Source organism: Rhinopithecus roxellana, chromosome 11 (genome assembly GCF_007565055.1).
Source record: "Rhinopithecus roxellana isolate Shanxi Qingling chromosome 11, ASM756505v1, whole genome shotgun sequence".
Lineage (NCBI taxonomy): Eukaryota > Metazoa > Chordata > Mammalia > Primates > Cercopithecidae > Rhinopithecus > Rhinopithecus roxellana.
Window position 1 is genome coordinate 134,029,242 of NC_044559.1, and position 20,084 is coordinate 134,049,325.

The 20,084-nt window shown below is 53.4% G+C and overlaps 1 protein-coding gene across 1 annotated transcript in view; it reads right to left on the minus strand.

Annotated features, from left to right (window-relative positions):
- Window positions 1-20,084, minus strand: part of CDH23 (cadherin related 23) — a 427,857-nt gene that overhangs the window by 122,313 nt on the left and 285,460 nt on the right. The window contains exons 15-20 of the mRNA XM_030941290.1: window positions 16,629-16,693; window positions 13,806-14,043; window positions 12,029-12,134; window positions 8,895-9,022; window positions 4,018-4,090; window positions 1,523-1,639 (exon numbers count right to left, since the gene is read on the minus strand). Coding sequence (XP_030797150.1) covers window positions 1,523-1,639; window positions 4,018-4,090; window positions 8,895-9,022; window positions 12,029-12,134; window positions 13,806-14,043; window positions 16,629-16,693 — 727 coding nt within the window. The remainder of the gene's footprint in view (window positions 1-1,522; window positions 1,640-4,017; window positions 4,091-8,894; window positions 9,023-12,028; window positions 12,135-13,805; window positions 14,044-16,628; window positions 16,694-20,084) is intronic.

Sequence of the window (20,084 nt, forward strand, 5' to 3'; positions counted from 1 at the left end):
TGCTGCTCAGAGCCCTGGAAACAGTGCTGGGCATGTGGTTCATACTCATTCATGACATTACTCTGAGACCCCTGGGAATGAGGGCTCACTGTGGGGGATGCTCCTGAGAGAAAAGAGGAAGGCCCTCACTTTCTCAGAGATAGAAAAAGAGGAAGGGGGCCCTGGGTCCCCTTCCTCAGTCTTTGTACCCATCAGAACTGGCCATCTGCTCCCCAAGCCTCCAGGAAAAGGGTACAAGAAAGGGATTGAAGGCTGACTTCCACCGCAGGAGGGATGGATAGCAGGAAGAGCTAATGCTCTGCTGGGCCACTGACCACCTGCAGCAGGGATGGCCAGTGTCCACCAAAGATCCCTGCTTCCTTTCCAGGGGATAATTATTACTTGGATGTGACTGCCAGGCAGGGCCTGGCCCATAACCTCCTCCTAGTCCGATAACCCATGCTCTCTTTTCCCTTCAGCAGTGACCTTGGAGCCACAACATGGAAGGGGCCTGGGCCCCAGAATCATCATGTGGAAGGCTGTCACTCAACATCTGCCTGGGTTGACTATATGAATTCCAATTTCTATTGTCTCAAGCCACTGAGATAGGGTGTAGCTGTTTAGCATCAACAGTTCCTTTAACTCATACAGAAATGGGTATTGGAAGTGGGGTGCCTTGCATGCCCACTGAGCTGACGTTCCCACTGGGAACGTCATGAGGTCAGGGCCATGTCTCATTCCTTCCTGTACCCCAGCACCTGGCACAGCACCTGGCTCAGAGCAGCCCCCACCCCAATTTCTGAATGAACATATGAATGAATGTACAGAGGTCCCAGATTCTTCCCCAGGTCTGGCTGAAAAGCTTGGGTCTCTTGCTGCTTCTTTCTGCCCACTTTTTCTCCCAGCTTCAAGGAAGAGAGAAAACTGAGGAATGTACATGGAGAGATGAAGAAGAAAGAAGAGAGTTACATGGGCTGAGCCGGGAGCTTGGGGCAGGGGGCTCACAGGTGAATAAACAAAAGAGAATAACGATAGTAATATTTCTAGCACTTATTGTGTGCCGGGGACTATTCAAAGTGTGCTCCCTGTTATACATCATTTAATCCACACAGCAGCCCTAACATGATCTTCCTCATCTTACAGCTGGGGAAACTGAGGCACGCATCTGTGTAGGAAGAGGAGCCAGGCTTTAAGAATGAGGTCAGGAGCTGAGGGAGGGGGACACTGAGGCTTTAATAAAGGTGTTCCTGAAAAGGGATGTGTTAACCAGCTGTTTTTAAGATGAAACACATTTAAAACATAACACAACTCTTCACCATTGAAAGACATCCTTCCCTGGATCAATTCACGTTGTGATTTTTTGGGTAAGATCAGTAATCACACTCAAATTAATATTTCAGGGATTACACCGGTGCTCAAAGTTGGCCTGCTCAAAATTGAAAGGAAGGAGACCCGGACCCAGAGGCTGGTTCTGGGTCCGGGTATGGACGGTCAGCCTCAGGGTGTGGAGGACCAGGGTGCTTGGCCAATGTCGGGGGCTCACCTGAGCGGGCGTTGATCCGAAACTGGGCGGAGCCTTCCAAGGAGTAGATGATGGACTCCTGGCCGTACTCCCGAGAGCGGTCCAGGTCCGTGGCATTTAAGAACAGCACCGTGGCTCCTTCAGGGGGAAAAGGTGGGGGCAGGGGGTGCTGCTCACCCTGAGCCCCTGAGCTCATGGCCCCAGCCCTGGGAGCAGCATTTGTGCTGGCCCAAGAGGAGGACATGGGACCCTTCCAGTGACCAGCTCTCAGGGAGGTGGGAGGCCTGCCTGTTGGGACACCCCAGGGATGAGGGTGGCTCAATCACTGTTGTTGGAGCCCAGATCGCTGGGCTGGGTGGGGATGAGGCTCCATGAGATGCTTAGGGATGGACTGGGCCCTCTGGTGTCTTCCTGTCTCCCCTGCCCCTGCCTGGCTGGACACCATATTAAATACACTCAGATTGGCCAGCTTTTACTTGGAGTCAAAAGACATGAAGCTCCATATTAAATTATTCTACATTTACTATATTCAATTTTAGTCTAGTTTTATCTCATTCACAGGGGAATTTATAAGGGTTTTTATTTTCTCCTTAAGGTTCAGTTAAGGCCTTCACCTTTATTTCCAGTTCTGTGAAATCCTGACTCAAGGGATTAGCTTTTCCAGCCACTCTGTCCAGACCCTGAGAGCAGCTTGTCCTGAAGCTGTGCCCACCAGGGCTGCTGGCTCCAGCCCCTCCTGCCACCCAACTACCAGCTCTGGCCAAGTGGTGAGGAGGTCCGGTGCACAGGCTCCTGGAATCTCCACACCCAAGACTGGAACCCGCAGGGCCTCTGCAGGCGCCTTCACCTGCCTAAGCATCATTTCCTCCCCTGGGACCGGGTCTAAAGATACCATCTAACTTGTGGGTTTGCTGCTGGGATCCTGAGGGATAAAGCATGGAGGCCACAGGCTGAGCCCCACAGGGAGCTCCACTGGGCTGCAGGGCTGGTGGTGACCATCCAGCAGATGAATCAGCAGTCCCGAGAGGCAAGGGGCCAGGCAGGTCATTGTGGCCCTGTAGTCCTGGGTCCTCAAATATGACCCTCAGGTCTGCCTTGAGCAGGAGGACAGGCACATGAGCCCTAACATAACCCTGAAGAGAACTAAGTGCCATAGTGAAGGCCTCTCCTTGACAGAGTCCCCAGGGATGGCAGGGAGTGCTGGGGGTGGCTCTTTAGCAGTGACATTCTCCAGGCGATGCCTGACTAGGACAGGAAGGGTAGGCTGGGTACAGCCCAGCACCCACCCAGCTCTTTGTCAGCTGCCAGAGTGGTACCCAGAGGTTCTCTTTAGAAGGGCTTGTGGTGTCAGGGAAGACTAGTTCTGACTCCACTATCCCTGACTCCACCACCCCTGACTCCACCAACCCTGACTTCACCATCACTGGCTCCACCACCACAGGCTCCACCATCCCTGGTTCCACCATCCCCTGACTCCACAATCCCTGACTCCACCACCCCTGACTCCACCATCCCTGACTCCACCACCCCTGACTCCACAATCCCTGACTCCACCATCCCTGACTCCACCACTCCTGGCTCCACCACCGTTGACTCCACCATTCCCTGACTCCACCATCCCCTGACTCTACCATCCCTGACTCCAGCGTCTCTAACTCCACTGTCCCTGACTCCACCACCCGTGACACCACCACTCTTGGCTCCACCATCCCTGGCTCCACCACCCCTGACTCCACCACCCCTGACTCCACCACCCCTGGCGCCACCATCCCTGACTCCACCATCCCTGGCTCTACCATCCCTGACTCCAGTGTCTCTAACTCGAATGTCCCTGACTCCACCATCCATGACTCCAGCATCTCTGACTCTATTGTCCTTGACTCCAGCCTTCCCATCTCCTTCAGCCACTGCAGCAGTTCCTGACATGGGTGTTTTCCTTGCTGGGATCATTTGCTCTGAGGGTAAGGGCGAAGCTGCCAGCCGGCCCTGAGGGCAGAACAGATCCCTTGGAACCTGAATGTAGAGCTGGTGGTGCTGGGTCTGCAAGTGAGCCCTGCAACCTGAGCCTGGCCCAGAGATTAGCCTCTCAATCGCATCCTCACATAGGAACACATGCCATGCTGTAAGGCCACTTCTCTGAAATCACGGCCCCTGGGACCTGCCTCGCAGTGCTGTAGTCTCAGAGCCCTCTGCACACTTGGGACTGTTTAATCAAGATTGCTTAATTAATCATGGATCATTATTCTTTCTCCACTAGACTATAGTTAAAGGAGAGCATGAACCAAGTGCCCAGCACAGCACCTGCACATAGTAGGTGCTCTGTAATTAGCTGTTAGCTGGCAGGTAACTAGATGTCTCCAAAGGCTCCCCGATTTGTCAAGGAGCTTGGCCGGGGAAAGAGAAGGCCATGGACCTCTCAGAATTTGTGTGCAGAGCCGGGGTCTGTACATCCTGGGTGCCGTGACTGCTGGCTGACTACCTTCATGTGCCCCCCACCCCCCGACCTAAGCCTGTACCTGCCATGATGTTCTCCACCACGGAGACAAAGTAGGCGGGCTTGCTGAAGGTGGGAGGGTTGTCATTCTCATCCTGGAAGGAAAACAGACAGGTTGCAGGAGCCAGGGAGGCAGGTGGGCTGGCCGGATGTCTAAGGTGGGCACCAAGGAGTTAGGCTAGGCCAGGCTGGCACTAAAGAGCTCTGGACTCTCCGTATAACCAGAGCCAGGTGAGGTGTCACAGGGAGTCAGGTAACCCTCTGGCAGGCTACAGTTCTAGGAGGTAGGACCAGCCCTGGGGAAACATGTAGGCCTCAGGAAGGGATGGGGAGGCCCAGGGAGACGGAGTGTGCCGGCAGCAGCTAGGACTGCCAACAGCTGCCAGCTCCCCAGCCTCCCCGCTGGTCCTCCAGCTGAGCCCCAAGCTCACTCCAGCACTCACACCCCCAGCTCCCATGCTGAGAATGCCCACTTGGACCCCTGTGTAGGTCCACCAGGATGATGACAAAAGCTTCTAAGACTCTACCCAAAGATACTGAAGTATGCGGGGGCAGGTCAGGGTCAGGGGGTTCCCAGAGCCCAAACTCTGGCCCTGGGCTGGCTGCTGGCAGGTACAGCTAGACTCCTCCTTGCACACAAGAACAACGACTCTTCCAGCCCCTGGGCCACCCCTGGCCCAGAGCCCCACCCCTGTCAGTTCTAAAGCAATAGCTCTTCTAGCCCAGCCTTTGCCAGTGGCCAGAGGACAGTGTTTGGCTGAGGGGCTGAGCCTGGCAGGGTGGGGTGGGCAGCTTCTGCCTTCTCCTACGCATCACCCAACTCCTCCACACCGCGGCCCTTCCTCTTCAATTAGAAGAGGCTTTCCTGCCCTTTAATACTCTTATCCTCACTGGACAATAATTGCAATCCCCCAACAAGAATTCCTCCCTGCTTCCTTCTTGGAGGAAGCCTCCCCAGCCCACTTGACTCATGACCTTCTCCCCTTTCCCAAGAGTCCATTGCAGAGCTCAGGAGTCAGGCTGAGTCCCGGCACTGTTGGGCAGTCTTTACGCTACAGTCTTCGGCAGTTCCTGTTTGTTTGCCAGTGCAAATAGGGGTTCCATGACAGGGCCTGGCTTCTCTTGGAACTGAGGGCTCTTCGAGGGAGAGGATCCTGTACGAAGCCCCCTTTGCTGGAGTCCCTGCTGATGGAGTAGCCATGAAAGATGGGGGCATGCTATCTGGCTGCACACCCCTTGGGACATCAGAGAATCTCAGCCTGCTAAGATTGTGGGTGCCCAGAAAGGAGTGATCCTCTCTTTCTCCAATCTGCCCCTTGGTTCTGGATGGCACCCTGGCTCACGCTGACCTGCCCGTCTCCCCAGATACCCAGTAGTCTCAGGATTCCCCTGATGTCCAATGCCCCAGCTGCATGCCTGGGCATCTTCCCCGTCCCTGGTGCGGGTGTGAGTGCCCCATATACTTATACATTTAAGCTTCTGCCTGGCTGCACGAAACGGTGCGGAGAATGTCAGTGACAGAGCATGAGGCAGAAACTTATTAGCGGTGATATTTCCCTGGATCTTGGCGCTGCATTTGCTATTAGTTCTAATTCAGCGGCTCGCTCTACAAAAGCTTATTGTCCCCTAATGGGAAATCTACAAACCGAGTTTGACTTCTTTATTAAAAACCAACAAGCAGTGGATGAAAAAGAATCACCTGGCCCCTCCGGCCCCTCCTCCTCCTGGAGCCCTGTGGTTTCCATCTGCCTGTCCCTCACCCCCAACCTGTGCAGGAAATGCTGCCATCCACGACTTCATTGCTGTGGGTTTTTAAATTCCAGTTGGGAGAAAATCCTTTTTGTGGAGGGAGGAGGCCACTTAGTCGAGTGACAGCTACTTAAAAACCAGCCACATGCAAAATCAGCCTGAAGGCGGTGACCTTTTCAAGTGTGGTCCTCAGACACAAGTGACTGTGCCATCCAGAGGCCCTGCTTGACAGACAATGTTCACTCACAGCAAGGTGGCACCTGTCTTTGTTGCCAGACTCTCCGGCTGCCCCAGGGTTAGGGTGCACTCTGAAGGGAAGTGCAGGGCCCCTGCTGGTCCCTGGGATGCCTTTGAGGGAATTTGAAAATGGGGTCCCTTCTACCAGGCCACTGTAGTTCCATGCCAAGGCACACCCTGGCTTGCCAAGTGCAAAGTGAGGTGGATTCTTACCCCCACCCACCTCCTCTGTGGTCTCAAGGAGAGAGGCTGCGGATCACACTTTTGTTTGCAGGGGCAAAAAGGGAGTTCAGTCCCTTCGCCTTCCTCTCTCTGCGTGCTCTGGTCCCTTTGAGGGGGGCTGAGGCACAACGAGATGCTTCGGTCCCTGCTTTAGCTGAGCTACAGGTTGGGACAGGTATGGGGTTTGGGGCAGAGCTCGGGTTTCAAAATCTCATGAGGGTGGGTCTCTGAAGGCCTTGCTCCTCAAAGTGTGGTCCCCTGACCAGAAGCATCCACATCACCTGGGAGCTGGGAGGACACACAGAATCCCTAGCCCTGCCTCAGACCCACTAAATAGGAATCTGCCTTTTCATGAAATCCCCAGGGAATTCTAGGGCCCAGGGAACTTTGAGAAGCTCTGATCTCAGTCATATGTGGATAGGGATGACCAAGTTTCCAGGCCTGTGGCTGTGGTGAAAAGAATGTCAACATGGGAGTCATTCAGGTCAGGGTTCAAGTCCCAGCTCTGCCAGTAAGGAAGAAAGGTGAAGAAAGGCACTGGTGACCCTGGGTCCTCCTGGAGCCTCAGCCTCCCCATCTGTAAAGTGGGACTGAAAGGGACTGGGTCATATGAAAGGACCTGGCACATTGCTGGAGCTCAGCACAGTTTAATTTCCATTTGGCTACTTAGGCCTGTCCAGCCCTGGGCTAGCCAGAACACTTTAACTTATTTCCCTAGACCTCCCTTACTCTTACCCTCTCCAGCATCCATTCCCCAAAGCCTGAACAGCTCCCTCTCTGCCTCAGCCCACTCATGGGAACTCCCATTTGCAGTAGTGACAGGCTGAGGCATGGGTGTGGCTGCTGTTATGCATGGCTGTCTTATTGGCTGTAATGACAGCCAACATTCCAGGTGCCAGGTGCCACCTGCACAATCCCATTTCATCCTCACAAAAATATCATGAGGCAGGTACCGCAATTATCCCCATTTTGCAGATGAGGATGTTGTTTCAGAGACCCAGGTCACACAGCAAGAGGGTAGCAGACCCATATGCCAGGTTTCAGACCCATATGCCTCCACAGCCACACCCCTCTTTCCACTTGGTGTCTTCTTGGGGAGTGGAGCAGGATACACATTCACCTTCTTGTCCTACTGGGGTCCCAGTACAGAATTCACTGCCTCATTGTGCAGAGCAGCATCTGGCTGGTTGAAAGCAACGGGTGGGTTGGTCAGGGTTGTGACTGTAGCTAGGATTAGAGGAGGCTTGGGGGCTGTGGTCAAGTCTGGGAAACTAAGGCCAGGTTTGGGTGATGTGGTCAGGGTCGGGCCATGGGGTAAAGAGTGCCAGCCCATGGTCATGACTGCCAGGGGATGCATTCTTGTTCCCTACCCTCAGTGTTTCTAGGTGGGAGGTTACAGGTTTGAGTCAGGTGGTTTTTGTTTTTGTTTTTTTATTTCCTCGAGATGGAGTTTTGCTCTTGTTGCCCAGGCTGGAGTGCAATGGCGCGATCTCGGCTCACTGCAACCTCTGCCTCCAGGGTTCAAATGATTCTCCTGCCTCAGCCTCCTGAGTAACTGGGATGACAGGTACCCGCCACCACATCCGTCTAATTTTTGTATTTTTAGTAGAGACGGAGTTTCACCATGTTGGCCAGGCTAGTCTCGAACTCCTGTCCTTGTGATCACTTTAGCCTCCCAAAGTACTGGGATTACAGGCATGAGCCACTGCGCCTGGCCCAGGCCAGTTTTAAGGCTTCTGAAGATCTCCTGGTCCCTGTCCTCCTTCCCCGGACACTCCCTGAAGCCTGAGGTGCCAGGCATAAGGACTCCAGAAGCAAGGCCCCAACTCTCTGCCCTTCCCTTTGCTATCCTGGTTCTGTAGAGCCTCACTCTCCTGGTCACCCCTAAATTCCGCTCCCACGTGGCCACCTGGGAGGCTCCCCCGTCAGGCATCACATTGACTTTCCCATCATTCCAGCTCCATCCTATTCAGCAAGCAAATAGGGGCCCTGGCCCAGACAAGGGCCTTTCCACTTGGGAGCTGGCCCTGGAGCTTCAGCCTCAGGTTGAGAAGAAAGCTTGTTAAGGCCGGGTGTGGGGCAGTGGCAGAGGCTGCTGGTGAAGCTGGCTGTGACAGGAAGGCTCTCCAGCATGCCTGCTCCAGGGGGAGATTTTCCTGAGCTCATGTCAAATCACAGCGCATCTCCGAACCTGACAATCTGATCTAATCCTCCCGGAGCCGATAATGCACTAACTCTTCCATCTACATGCATTCGCTGTCTCCCACAGATGGGGAGGGGGCAGGCAGTGCGTGCACAGGTGTGTGCGGGGAGGTCTCCATGCGGAGGGGCCCATTGGACCTACTGTCATACCACACTCTGCATCCCGGTGTGGCATGGGGCAAATGAACCAGCGTGGAGATGGATTCAGCAACTGATAATTTCAGACACAGAAAGCACTAAGGTGTGCTTGATATTCATGTCAGACAAACTGTGGCTTGGTTTCAGACCCCTTTAGATCTTCAGAGGAGTGGAAAAGGGAAGAAAAAAAAAGAAGAGTGGGATAGGGAGAGAGAGCGAAGGGAGAAGATGACCTTCCAGTAATTCTGTTCTTCACAGAACGCAGCCATAAATGAAGGAAGCCCACGACATTTCCTCCTCACCTGACTCCCAGCTCCTGGAAGGGCAAGGCCAGTGGCCCTGGGTACTTACAAATACCTCGATGGTGACAGGGACGGTGCTGTTGAGAGGGGGGTTGCCAGCATCCTTGGCCATGACTGTCAGATAAATCAGCCCATTGGATATCTGTTCATAATCCAGGGGGCGACTGACGCTGATCACTGAAATGACAGGAACAGGCCAGATCCCTCTGTAAGCAGACTTGAGATGCCCGTCCAGCCAGGGTCCCCTTTGGGCAAAGAAGGTATGGCTGGCATGGCCCGGGCCAGCTCTGGCTTGTTTTCTGAACACCTGGAGCCTCACCATCTCGACTGAGGTTTCCTGACTGCCTAAAGTGTGTCAGACCCTGTGTGGAGCCCATGAGGTGATAGCCGGTTTGGTGGTAATGTAAGCCCCCCTTTTACAGATGAAGAAACCACGCTCAGAGACGTTCAGTAACTTGCCCAAGGTCACACAGCTCTCAACTTAATAGAGTGGGGAGATGAGCCCAGGTTTGGCTGAATCCAGAGCCCAGGCTCTTTCTTAGTAGGCACTCCTGCCTGCTTGTCTGTCTGTCTGTCTCACTCACTCATCCGGCACTTGATGGATTCTCCCTCATCAGTCTGGAAGCTGCTCGGAGGACAGGGTCATGCCTCGGGCCCTATAGCCCTCCCTGTCACTACTCCTCTCTCCAGGTAAGCACAGAGTTCCCCAGGTGTTGCCCAGCATTGGGGATGCCAGGGAGGACCAGGCAGTGGGGTGCAGAAGGCAGGACACTCCTCGGTCTCCTCTAGCCCTATTTCTCTAATCTTCTTCCCTCCCTTCTCCTTTATTTATTTTTATTTATGAAGTTTTCTTCGCAGAAGCAGAGTCTGGCTGTGTTGCCTAGGCTGGTCTCGAACTTCTGCTTCAAGCAATCCTCCCACCTTGGCCTCCCCAAGTGCTACGATTAAAGAGCCAACTGCCCCTGGCGTCTCTCTCTCTCTTCTCTTCCCTCCATTTCCTCCCCACTTTATGCTATGGGTTCTTCATGCCCATCCAGTCACCTACTCTGGGCACTGTTTAGACCCTATGGGGAGGTACTCAGGGTTAGGTGCTGCAGACCTTGCCTTCAACAGAAGTCTGTTTAGAGGTAGGTGAAGAACCCTAATGCCAAAGGTAGACCCAGGCTGAGAGGCAGGATCTGCAGGGAGCTAAGATAGATGCCTCTGCCCTGAAATATCCCCACCACTGCACATGCCTGAAGTCTCTCCATTAGTACTTGTTTGTGCTAAGCCATTGATTCTCAAATGGGGAGGGAAGGCATATTGGCTTGGGAGTGGGGGGCATGGGAGGTCTTAGAAGGCATTACAACAATATTAAATTACAACTTTCTATTTGGAAAAGGGAAACAAGATTATCGCTTTGGTAATATAAAATCTAAGGGGGATTCTTCTACTTGAGAGGAGGATGAGGTATGGGGCAGGCAGAAGCATGGAACTTTTAAGTTTTTGAAAGAGGGATGGGCCGGGCACGGTGGCTCACACCTGTAATTCCAGCACTTTGGGAGGCTGAGGTGGCCAGATGGCTTGAGGTCAGGAGTTCAAGACCAGCCTGGCCAGCATTAGCAAAATCCCATCTCTACTAAAAATACAAAAATTAGCTGGGTGTGGTGGCACACCTGTAATCCCAGCTACTCTGGAGGCTGAGGCAGGAGAATCATACGAACCCAGGAGGCAGAGGCGGAGGTTGCAATGAGCCGAGATAGAGCCACTGCACTCCCACCTGGGGTGACAGAGTAAAACGCTGTCAAAAAAAAAAAAAAAAGAAAGAAAGAAAGAAAGAAGAAAGAAAGAAAGAAAGAAAGAAAGAAAGAAAGAAAGAGAAAGATGGATGTAGATTTCATGAAGAATGCAATTTGTTTTCTTTGTTTTTTTTTTTTTTTTTTTTTTTTTTGAGACGGAGTCTCGCTCTGTCACCAGGCTGGAGTGCAGTGGCGCGACCTGGGTTCACTGCACCCTCTGCCTCCCAGATTCAAGTGATTCTCCTGCCTCAGCCTCCCAAGTAGCTGGGATTACAGGTGCACACCACCACGCCTGGCCAAGTTTTGTATTTTTAGTAGAGACAGGGTTTCGCCATGTTGGCCAGTCTGGTCTCGAACTCCTGACCTCAATTGATCTACTGGCCTCAGCCTCCCAAACTGCTGGGATTACAGGCCTGAGCCACCTCGCTGGTCAGAACCACAATTTCTACAATGGCATTTCTCTTAACTAACTGTGGGGCAGTGGGAGGAGTGAGCACTGGACCCAGAGTCATTCAATGCACATCGATCCCTTCTGCCCTGGGGGGCACCTAACCCTGGCTCCAGAAATCAGAGAAGCTTCCCAGAGGAGGAAGTGTTAAATGAGCCCTTAAAGCTAGCCAGGGACTACACACTGGACAGCCAAAGGGAGGCAGGACCAAGGGGCAAGGAGGTAGCACTTTCCTGTCAAAAGGAACACACTTTGCAAAGACATGGGAGTGAACACCAGTAAGGGGAGACAAGTGTCAAAGTGTTGGAAGAGGCTGGACTCTGGTGGGGCAAGGGCTGCTGAGAGTTGAGGCTCGCAAGGCAACCAAGGGCCAGACCACACAGGGACTTGGTGCCAAGCTCAGCAGCTTTGCTGGGTGAGCTCAGGCAAGTTGCTCCGTCTCTGGGCCTTAGCTGCCTCGTCTGAAAAACAAAGTAGTCTCTCTTGGGATCTTGGAGCTTGAGGTTGCTGCTGCTATTTCCTGCCAGGGCTCCAGGGATGGGGAACCACAGTAGGCAGCAGGGCATGGTGCAGAGTGCCTGGCCCCACAGGGCCGCCCAAAGGGTAGGGAGGCTTGGCTAACGAGCTTCCATCCCACGGACCTGCCCGCAGCCTTGGTAAGAAACAGAGAGCCCCAGAGATTCTGTTACCATCACACTTCTGGCTCGATTGCAGGGCTGGCCATGGCCTGACAACCAAAGAGAGATCCCGCTGATGAGAGACACAGATGTTGATCCTATGGAAGGGCGACTCAGGCCACATCCCACTCCAGCCCTAGGTGTTTGGGGCAGCTTCCTGAGTAGCCCAGGGTGTCAGGGAGACACGGGGTGCCCGCCCCACCCACACAAGGGAGGTGTGAGTGCAGAGAGCCCCCCAGCCCTCCTCCTGGCTGGGCCCCGAGTTCTGCCCCACACCTACCTCCATAGCCCTCGTACAGGCTGATGTCAAAGTAGCTGCCAAAGGCAGACGCACTGACAATGCTGTAGGTGATCTGGTTGTTGGGAGGGGAGTCTTCATCTGTTGCCTGGAAGGAAGAGGGCAGACAAGAGCCGTGAGCCTGCAGGAGGCTGGGGACCAAAAGAGGGTGGGCAGCTGGGAGGGAGGGGAAGGCTGACCCTGCTGACAGCTCCTTTTTTGGGTGATCCAGCCTTGGGTCTTGTCCTGGCCCAGGACCCCAGGAGGCACCCCTTGTGCTTCAACTAGAGGCCACACTCTGGCTCCCAGCAGACGCCCTGCTCCCCTCCATGTGCTGCCTGTGGAGGCAGCCTGGGGAATCTAGAGGGTAGGTAGGATGCCCAGGAAGAATGCGGAGGCCTGGCCTTCCCAGAGGCTGAGACACAATTACTTCCCACCCCCAACCCCAGCTGGAACACCCCCACCTGCAGACGCCCTCCCTGACTCCTGGACCCAGTTAGGGCCCTTGGGTCCCCTTATCTCATTGGTCCCCTTACACCCAGTGGTAATTTCTTATCTAATTTCTGCCTCCCTCGCTTAGACCATCAGTTTCATGTGAGCAGGAACCTTGTTTCTTGATTGCTGCTGCATACCTACAGGCCAACCCAGCGTTTGGCCACAGTGGGTGTCTAATCCATGCATATTACAGGAAAGCAAGGAGAAAAGAAGGCACCTGGAGTGGGGCCAGGGATCCCTCTTCCCCTTGACTGTCTTCTCTGAGCTTCTTTCCAGGTCGTCCCTCACTCTAGAGCCTCCAGTGGTCCCCATTACTCGGGGTATACCTGGAGCTGAGCAGGGAGGGCACGGCAGGACAAGGTTGTATGGGGGGCCGTGGCCAGGCTGGACGGGCACATGGTCTGTTCTTCTAGGTATCCCCTGTGCCCACCCTTCCGGCCTTGCCTTCATCCCTGCCTGCTTCGAAAACAAGCTCCAAATGGAGGCTCTGGGTCCCATCCCTTTGGGTAGGCAGCATGGGGAAGGGGGGACATTTAAAAGTCTCTGGTTAAAGGTCACTGAAGCCAAGTGGGGACTTGTTGCAGGAAGCACTTGGAGAACAGCATTCCAGGACTAGACCTGGCTCTGACACTGTACTAACTATGTCTTCATGGGCAAGCGTCTCCCCTCCGGGTTTCCCTTCTGTAAAATGGGGTTGCACTCCATGGTCTCTGTAGCTCCTTCCAGCTGCAGCACTTCCTGATTCTAGTCAGTCATTAAAGGGCTTGGAGGGGGTCCTGACACAAGGAAGTGCTCCCCACTCAATGCCCTTGCTAAGGGAGATGGTGGCGGATGGGTGGGGAGGGGGATCTTTTGCTAATTCTGACCTAATATTTAAGCTGAGACATATAAAGCCCCACTTAGTACCAAGGACATGAGGTGTTGCTCATAGAAGGCCCAACACAGACTCAGAATTTGACTCTCAAATCTGTGCAGCATTCTTTGTGGATGGGAGGTCAGCCCCTCTTGCAGTGGGTTCCCGAGGGGTTGGTCAAGAAGAAAGCACAGGCTAGGCACGGTGGCTCAAGCCTGTAGTCCCAGCTGCTAAGGAGGCAGAGACAGGAGGATTGCTTGAGCCCAGGAGTTTGGGGCTGCAATGAACTCTGATTGTACCACTGCACTGCAGCCTGGGTGAAAGAGTGAGACCCTGTCTCAAAACAACAAAAAACAAAAAAGAAGCAAGCAAGCAAGTACAGGGGGAAGAGTAAGATGAATGGCAGGAGTGCAGGGCTCCCTGGCACCTTACCCGGAGCCGCACCAGCTGTGTGACAGAAGGCTCGTTCTCCCGCAGAGCACCCACATAAGCATCTTTCTGGAAGGTGGGCACGTTGTCGTTGACATCCAACACATTGATCCTGACCCGGCCTGTGGTCTCCTCACCGCCCCCGTCCCGGGCAATGATTGTCAGGGTGAAGCGCTGGATGAGCTCATAGTCCAGCCTGGCAATCAGCATGATGAGTCCCGTGTCCTTGTCCAGCGAGAACCTGTGCCAGGCCGGGAGGATGGAGGGAGGGAACACCGTGGTTTAAAACAGGCTTGATGGGGCCGGCATTTCCCAACCTGTCTTTGCCCAGAGTGACAAACAGAAATAAATGAAGTCTGAAATCTGCCTTCCCTTTCACTTGCCCTGAGAAGAGCTGCTATTTCTAAAGGCAGTGGGTGGGGGCAGGGATCAGGATCACACGAGGTGGGCAGGAGGAGTCGCCTGATTTAAGCAAGGAGGAAACCAGGCAGAACAACCCTCCTGCTGTGAACAGGAATTCCTACCTATTGCAGAAATTTAGATGCACCAGCATGCTAGGAATGGGCAGAAAGCAGCTGGTGAAGGGCAGGGTGGTTGGTCCTCTTTTAGGAGCTGCCCCTTGACTTTGAGGAGATGAGCCTTGAGCGGAAGGTTGGTACACATCTCCTGGGTAGTAGAAAGGTACGGCAAGGGCCGGGCGCGGTGGCTCAAGCCTGTAATCCCAGCACTTTGGGAGGCCGAGAGGGGCGGATCACGAGGTCAGGAGATCGAGACCATCCTAGCTAACATGGTGAAACCCCGTCTCTACTAAAATATACAAAAAACTAGCCGGGCGAGGTGGTGGGCGCCTGTAGTCCCAGCTACTCAGGAGGCTGAGGCAGGAGAATGGCGTGAACCCGGGAGGTGGAGCTTGCAGTGAGCTGAGATCCGGCCACTGCACTCCAGCCTGGGCAACAGAGCGAGACTCCGTCTCAAAAAAAAAAAAAAAAAAAAAGAAAGGTACGACAAGACAACCCCTCCAACTACGTCCTCTAAATGTCCCCTCAGGAGCCTCATCTGAGACGTCAGTTGACATCTGTGTGCTCTGACCACAACTGCCAACCACCAAGCCTGGAAGGTTCTGGCTCGGAGTGAGGAAAGTTTCAGGCCCAGAAGACGGGAAGAGGTGAGACCATCCAAGATGACCAGGATAAGGCTACATGAACATGGGTCCCCTGGGGAAAGGGTTTCCTGTGCACTTAGCCGTGTTGGTGCCTTCCTCCCATTTGAGGCCCCCATCACTGAGTGACAGAGAATGGCCAGATGCCCCTAACAATCTCCTTGTCTCTTCTTCTTTTTTGAGACAGGGTTTCACTCTGTCCCCAGGCTGGAGTACAGTGGTGCAATCTCAGCTCATTGCAACCTCTGCCTCCTAGGTTCAAACCAGTCTCCTGCCTCAGCCTCCCAAGTAGCTGGGACTAGAGGCACCTGCCACCACGCCCAGCTAATTTTTGTATTTTTAGTAGAGATAGGGTTTCATCATATTGGCCAGGCTGGTCTTGAACTCCTGACCTCAGGTAATCCACCCACCTCGGCCTCCCAAACTGCTGGGATTACAGGCATGAGCCACTGCATCCAGCTCCTTCCCTATCTTTTCTTGATCCTTCTCACAGATAGTTGGGGTCAGTCATTCAAGTTGACACCCACCACCTCACTCATTCCACTGGGCTTCCCAATGCATCAGACACGTGGCCTTTGAGCATGTTAAAAGTGAGAGGGGGCTGGGCGCAGTGGCTCATGCCTGTAATCCCAGCACTTGGGAGGCCGAGGTGGGTGGATCACCTGAGGTCAGGAGTTCGAGACCAGCCTGGCCAACATGGTGAAATCCCATCTCTACTAAAAATACAAAAATTAACCAGGTGTGGTGGTGGGTGCCTGTAATCGCAGCTACTCAGGAGGCTGAGGCAGGAGAATTGCTTGAACCTAGGAGGCGGAGGTTGCAGTGAGCCAAGATTGTGCCATAAAACTCCAGTCTGGGCAACAGAGCGAGACACTGTTTCAAAAACAAACAAACAAAAAAAAAAAAAAGTGAGAAGGCTGCCCTTTGGCTTGGATTAATTGAAGACAAGGCCCAAAACCAAGCCTGGACCATGTTACCATGAGGAGTGATGGGGCAAGGCTGGCATGTGTCAGGCAGGGAGGTGAGTAACCCACCTATGGGCTGCTGCACATTGAGAGCCCTCCTGGGGCAGGCTGTGTAGCCTAGTGGTGAAGGTCACATGCAGAAGCCTGACCATGGCACTTACAGCTGTGTGACTTTGGACAAGTGACTTAGCCTCTCTGTGTTGCACTTTCCTCACCTGTAAAGTGGGGATGATAAAAGTGCCTAGCACTGAGTTCCTCTGTCATTTCACTGAGAGGATGACATGAGACAATGCGTGTAAAGCCCTTGGCCTTGATGAGCCTGACACGTAGTTGCTGCGGCTGGCGGCGGCAGCGGCGGCGGCGGCGGCGGCGGCGGTGGTGGTGGTGGTGATGGTGGTATGCAGTCGCTAGTACTTCAAAGCCTCTCAGAGACACAATGGATCCATTCCCAAAGCTAAAGGCTATCTTTTGAGGGTCAGATAAGCTGTGCCTCAGAGAGTCGAGGAGACTTGACCAAGGCTGTGCCACAATCAGGGTCAAATCAGCCACAGTGTCCATGGGCTCCAACTTCCAGTCCAGTGCTCTAGCCACAGGGCCCAGCACCTCCCTCCCTGGGCACTGAAAAGTTCCCAGATCTCATGAGTCTGGGGAGGGCCAAGGACCAATGCGGAGGGACCTGAGGGACTGTGGGCAGAGTCTCACCTGTCTGGGTCATCACTGAAGAAATAGTTGACTTCCCCAAAGGTGCCTGCATCATTGTCTGTTGCCTGCAACGGTGAGAACAAGAAGTCATTACTGCCAGGTCCAGCTGAGGTTTCAGGTCCACAGGAAATCCGTATTCCTCTCGCATGTCTCCTTTGGCCCAGGTGGAATTTTCTAGAACCATGCTGTTCAGTAAGGATGCCGCAGGCCGCTACTGGCTGTTTAAATTTATACTGGAAGGCGCAGTTCTACAGGACTGGTCTACCAGGCATCTCTAACTGAGTGAAGCCACTCCTTCTGGGCTCATGGGGGCTCATGCCCCCTCCAGGCGGGGCAAGCCTCTTCTCTGCAGATGCTCCGAGAGCTTGGGAGAGAGACCGTGGACCCATGGCCTGGGATCACAGCCTGTGGTTTTGACAGTATCACAAACGAAGGTTGGTGTCAGCCATCTGGTGGGTTCTTCTGGTTTTTCTCCCACAGTCCTTAAAGCCTCCAAGTCAGATGTGCTAGCCATTGGGGGAAGCCCTCTGGTCCCTCCCTTCTTTGACCCTGGAAATTCTTTCAAATCCATTGCATGCATAGGGCAGACCTATCTGCCCAGTGGCCTTCACTTTTAGAAACACTCTGCCACCCTCTCCACCCGTCTCCTCTGGCTCCTCTCTCTGCTTGCACAAAAGGCCTGACTGGGAACTGCCTGCCTGTCCCTGACCACAGGGACTGGCCTGGGAATGGCCCTTGACCACAGCTGGGTCCATCAGAATCCTCTGGGGACTCTTCCTATTGCGTTGCTGGGGATAAAAGCTTTCCTCAGAGAGTTAGGCAGGGGAGACATGAACTGAGAGCTGCTGCATGTTTGGGGAGGATGAAGATGCACCCAGACCTCAGGAGAGCTAGGAGAAGAGAAGGCCAAATTCTGGTAGTCTTAGAATCCTGAATCTGATCTGACATCCCTTCCCCACCCTTGATTTGGTTTGTGAGTTCACTGAGATCGCTCTCTCTCTTTTTTTTCTTTTTTCTTTTTTCTTTTTTTTTTTAGAAATGGGTCTCTCTATGTTGCCCAAGTTGGCCTCCAACTGCTGGGCTCAAGGGATCCTCCCACTGTGGCCTCCTGAGTAGCTGGGACTACAGGGATCAGCCGCTGTGCCTGGCTAATTGAGACTTCCTTTGACTGGGCTGGTCCAGGCTGGCATCACTTATGGTCAAAAGAGATAGACAGGAGAGAGGCCAGCCTTATGCTGATGACAAGGACAATGATGGTGGCAGCCTGCATGGCTGTCATACCTTTTACATTTTCAAAGAACATCCAGGTTTACTATGGCTTCGTTTTCCCCTCACAGCTGTCCATGTGGTAGGGAGACAAACATTTCCATCTGTCTCACAGGTCACACAATGGAGGCTCAGACCTCAATGAGGCCTGGTGAAAGCCTGCTGCCAGTCTGGCTTAGGAGCAGGTCAGAAGCAGAGTGGGACAGAAACTGGCCTCTCCACCCCCACCTGGTGTTCATTCTCTGTGGCCATCCCAGTGAGGCCCTCCTCCATCTCCCCCGACCTGAAGTTCTAGTAGGGGTTTGGCTTTGTGGCTGGGAACATTGGCTTCTATATTGTCCCTGACATGGTTCTAATCCACAGTGCAGGCTAAATGACATCATTTGTTCATTCAGTAGTTACTTATGAAACACATAATCCATGCAAAGTGCTGTTCTAGATGTGACCTCTGCTCTCTTCCCAGGCCACTGCCCTAGAGCTGGGCAAACTGCTGCCTGCCACCAGATGCCCGTAGGGAAAGGCCTCAGACTGACTTTGGGGTCCACTTGCATCTGTTTTGTATTTAAGGTATCTCTGTAAGATTGTAAGTGGATAAAGCCCTCACGGCTAAAAATATGTTTTGATCCCTTTGTGCTCAATATTTTTTGAGGTTCCTTTTAAAGTTCCTGGATTCTATGAAATCCAGTAAATTCTATGTTCTTTATGATAAGCCTGAATTTTCAAGGAAAAGCTAATTTGTGTTTAGTATATTCAGTTCAGGAAGGCAGATAAGTGAAAAATATATTTCTATCCCAAATGAATGAAATGAAAAAAAGTTTATACCCAAAGGGTTAAGATCTTAGTTATCCAGAAAACTTGGCTATACAGAAAGATGCCATTTCTGGGGGCTCTGGGCTGCCAGCTTGTATAGGACTGCCTCTTGTGCCGGATTTCCATTCAATATCCCCACAGCTTATGCTCCTACAGACTGTGCAGACCTCTGTCCCCACCACCATCCCACCCAGGCTCAGAGCTCCTCACAGGTTTTCAGGGGGTGTGTGCTGAACAAGTGAAAGGAAGGCACTGAGCCATGTCACCACCCTCCAACCCAGGACTGGCTCCCAGACGGGGCCTCTCCCACTGCCTGCACCATTCCTCACGACAACAGCAGCCACTGCTGGCTCCTGCACGCTTTCTACCTACAACCCCTTCACCTTCACAACAGCCCTGTGAGGTAGGTACTATTATCAGCACCACCTCTAATTTACAGATGGGGAAACTGAGGCATCGAGACAGTACATCATTCACTCAAGGCTTCACAGCTAGAGAAAGAACAGTGCTGGATTTGAATCCTGTGCCATCTAGCCATGCCCTTGCCCTCCATCAGTTATTGCCTCTGAGCCAAGACGAGTGCTTGTTCTCAGAAGGAAGGGAGCCTGGTTATTCCAGGCAAGAGGAGACCACACTGCCCAAAGCAACCCCAGATTTATCCTTACTTTACAGGGACGGAGGAGAAGGGGAGCGGGAGGAATCCCAGAGCCCTTCCCACCCCCAGGTTCCACTGACAATCATGGTCATCAATGCATGGTCTTGTTGGACTGTTATAACTGCAGCTTGGTCTCGGGAAGATCTGACTGCCATGCCATTGAGCCCCTTGGCGAGGGGTCACTGTGGTGTGGAGACCTCAGTTCCAGGTCACTGTGTGACCAAACCATACCTCCTTGGCCCCCATCATTTGCCTTTGTCAAAGGAAAAGGGTTTGGGGAAGGACTTTGGGGAAGTCACCTGTGGTGCTCACTGCACAGCACAGACGGTGCCTGGCATGCAGTAGATGCTTCTTAAGTGACTGAAAAATGAATAAGAAGGGGGTGGTGCAGAGAAAATAGGGAAGGGGCAGAGAGACTGGGGTGAAGATAAAGAAGGCAGGACTCAGAAGAAAGGGGACAGAAGAGAAGCAAATGGTAGAAGGAAAAGGGAAAGGGAAGTAGAGGAGAGACAGCAGGCTAGGAGGCGGAGGACAGCAGCTGAGAAGCAGAAAGTGGGGTGTGCAGGAAGGGAGGGGCCTGGGTCATGGGGCCATGCTGCCCCTGAGACCTGGCGATGAGCCCTTCAGATCTGGGTGCCCCACAAAATTGCTCTGGATTGTCAGGACGGGAAGGATGTGTGAGGTGCCTGCGTCCCATCCCCTTCCCCCTGGGGCCTGGAGCCGCT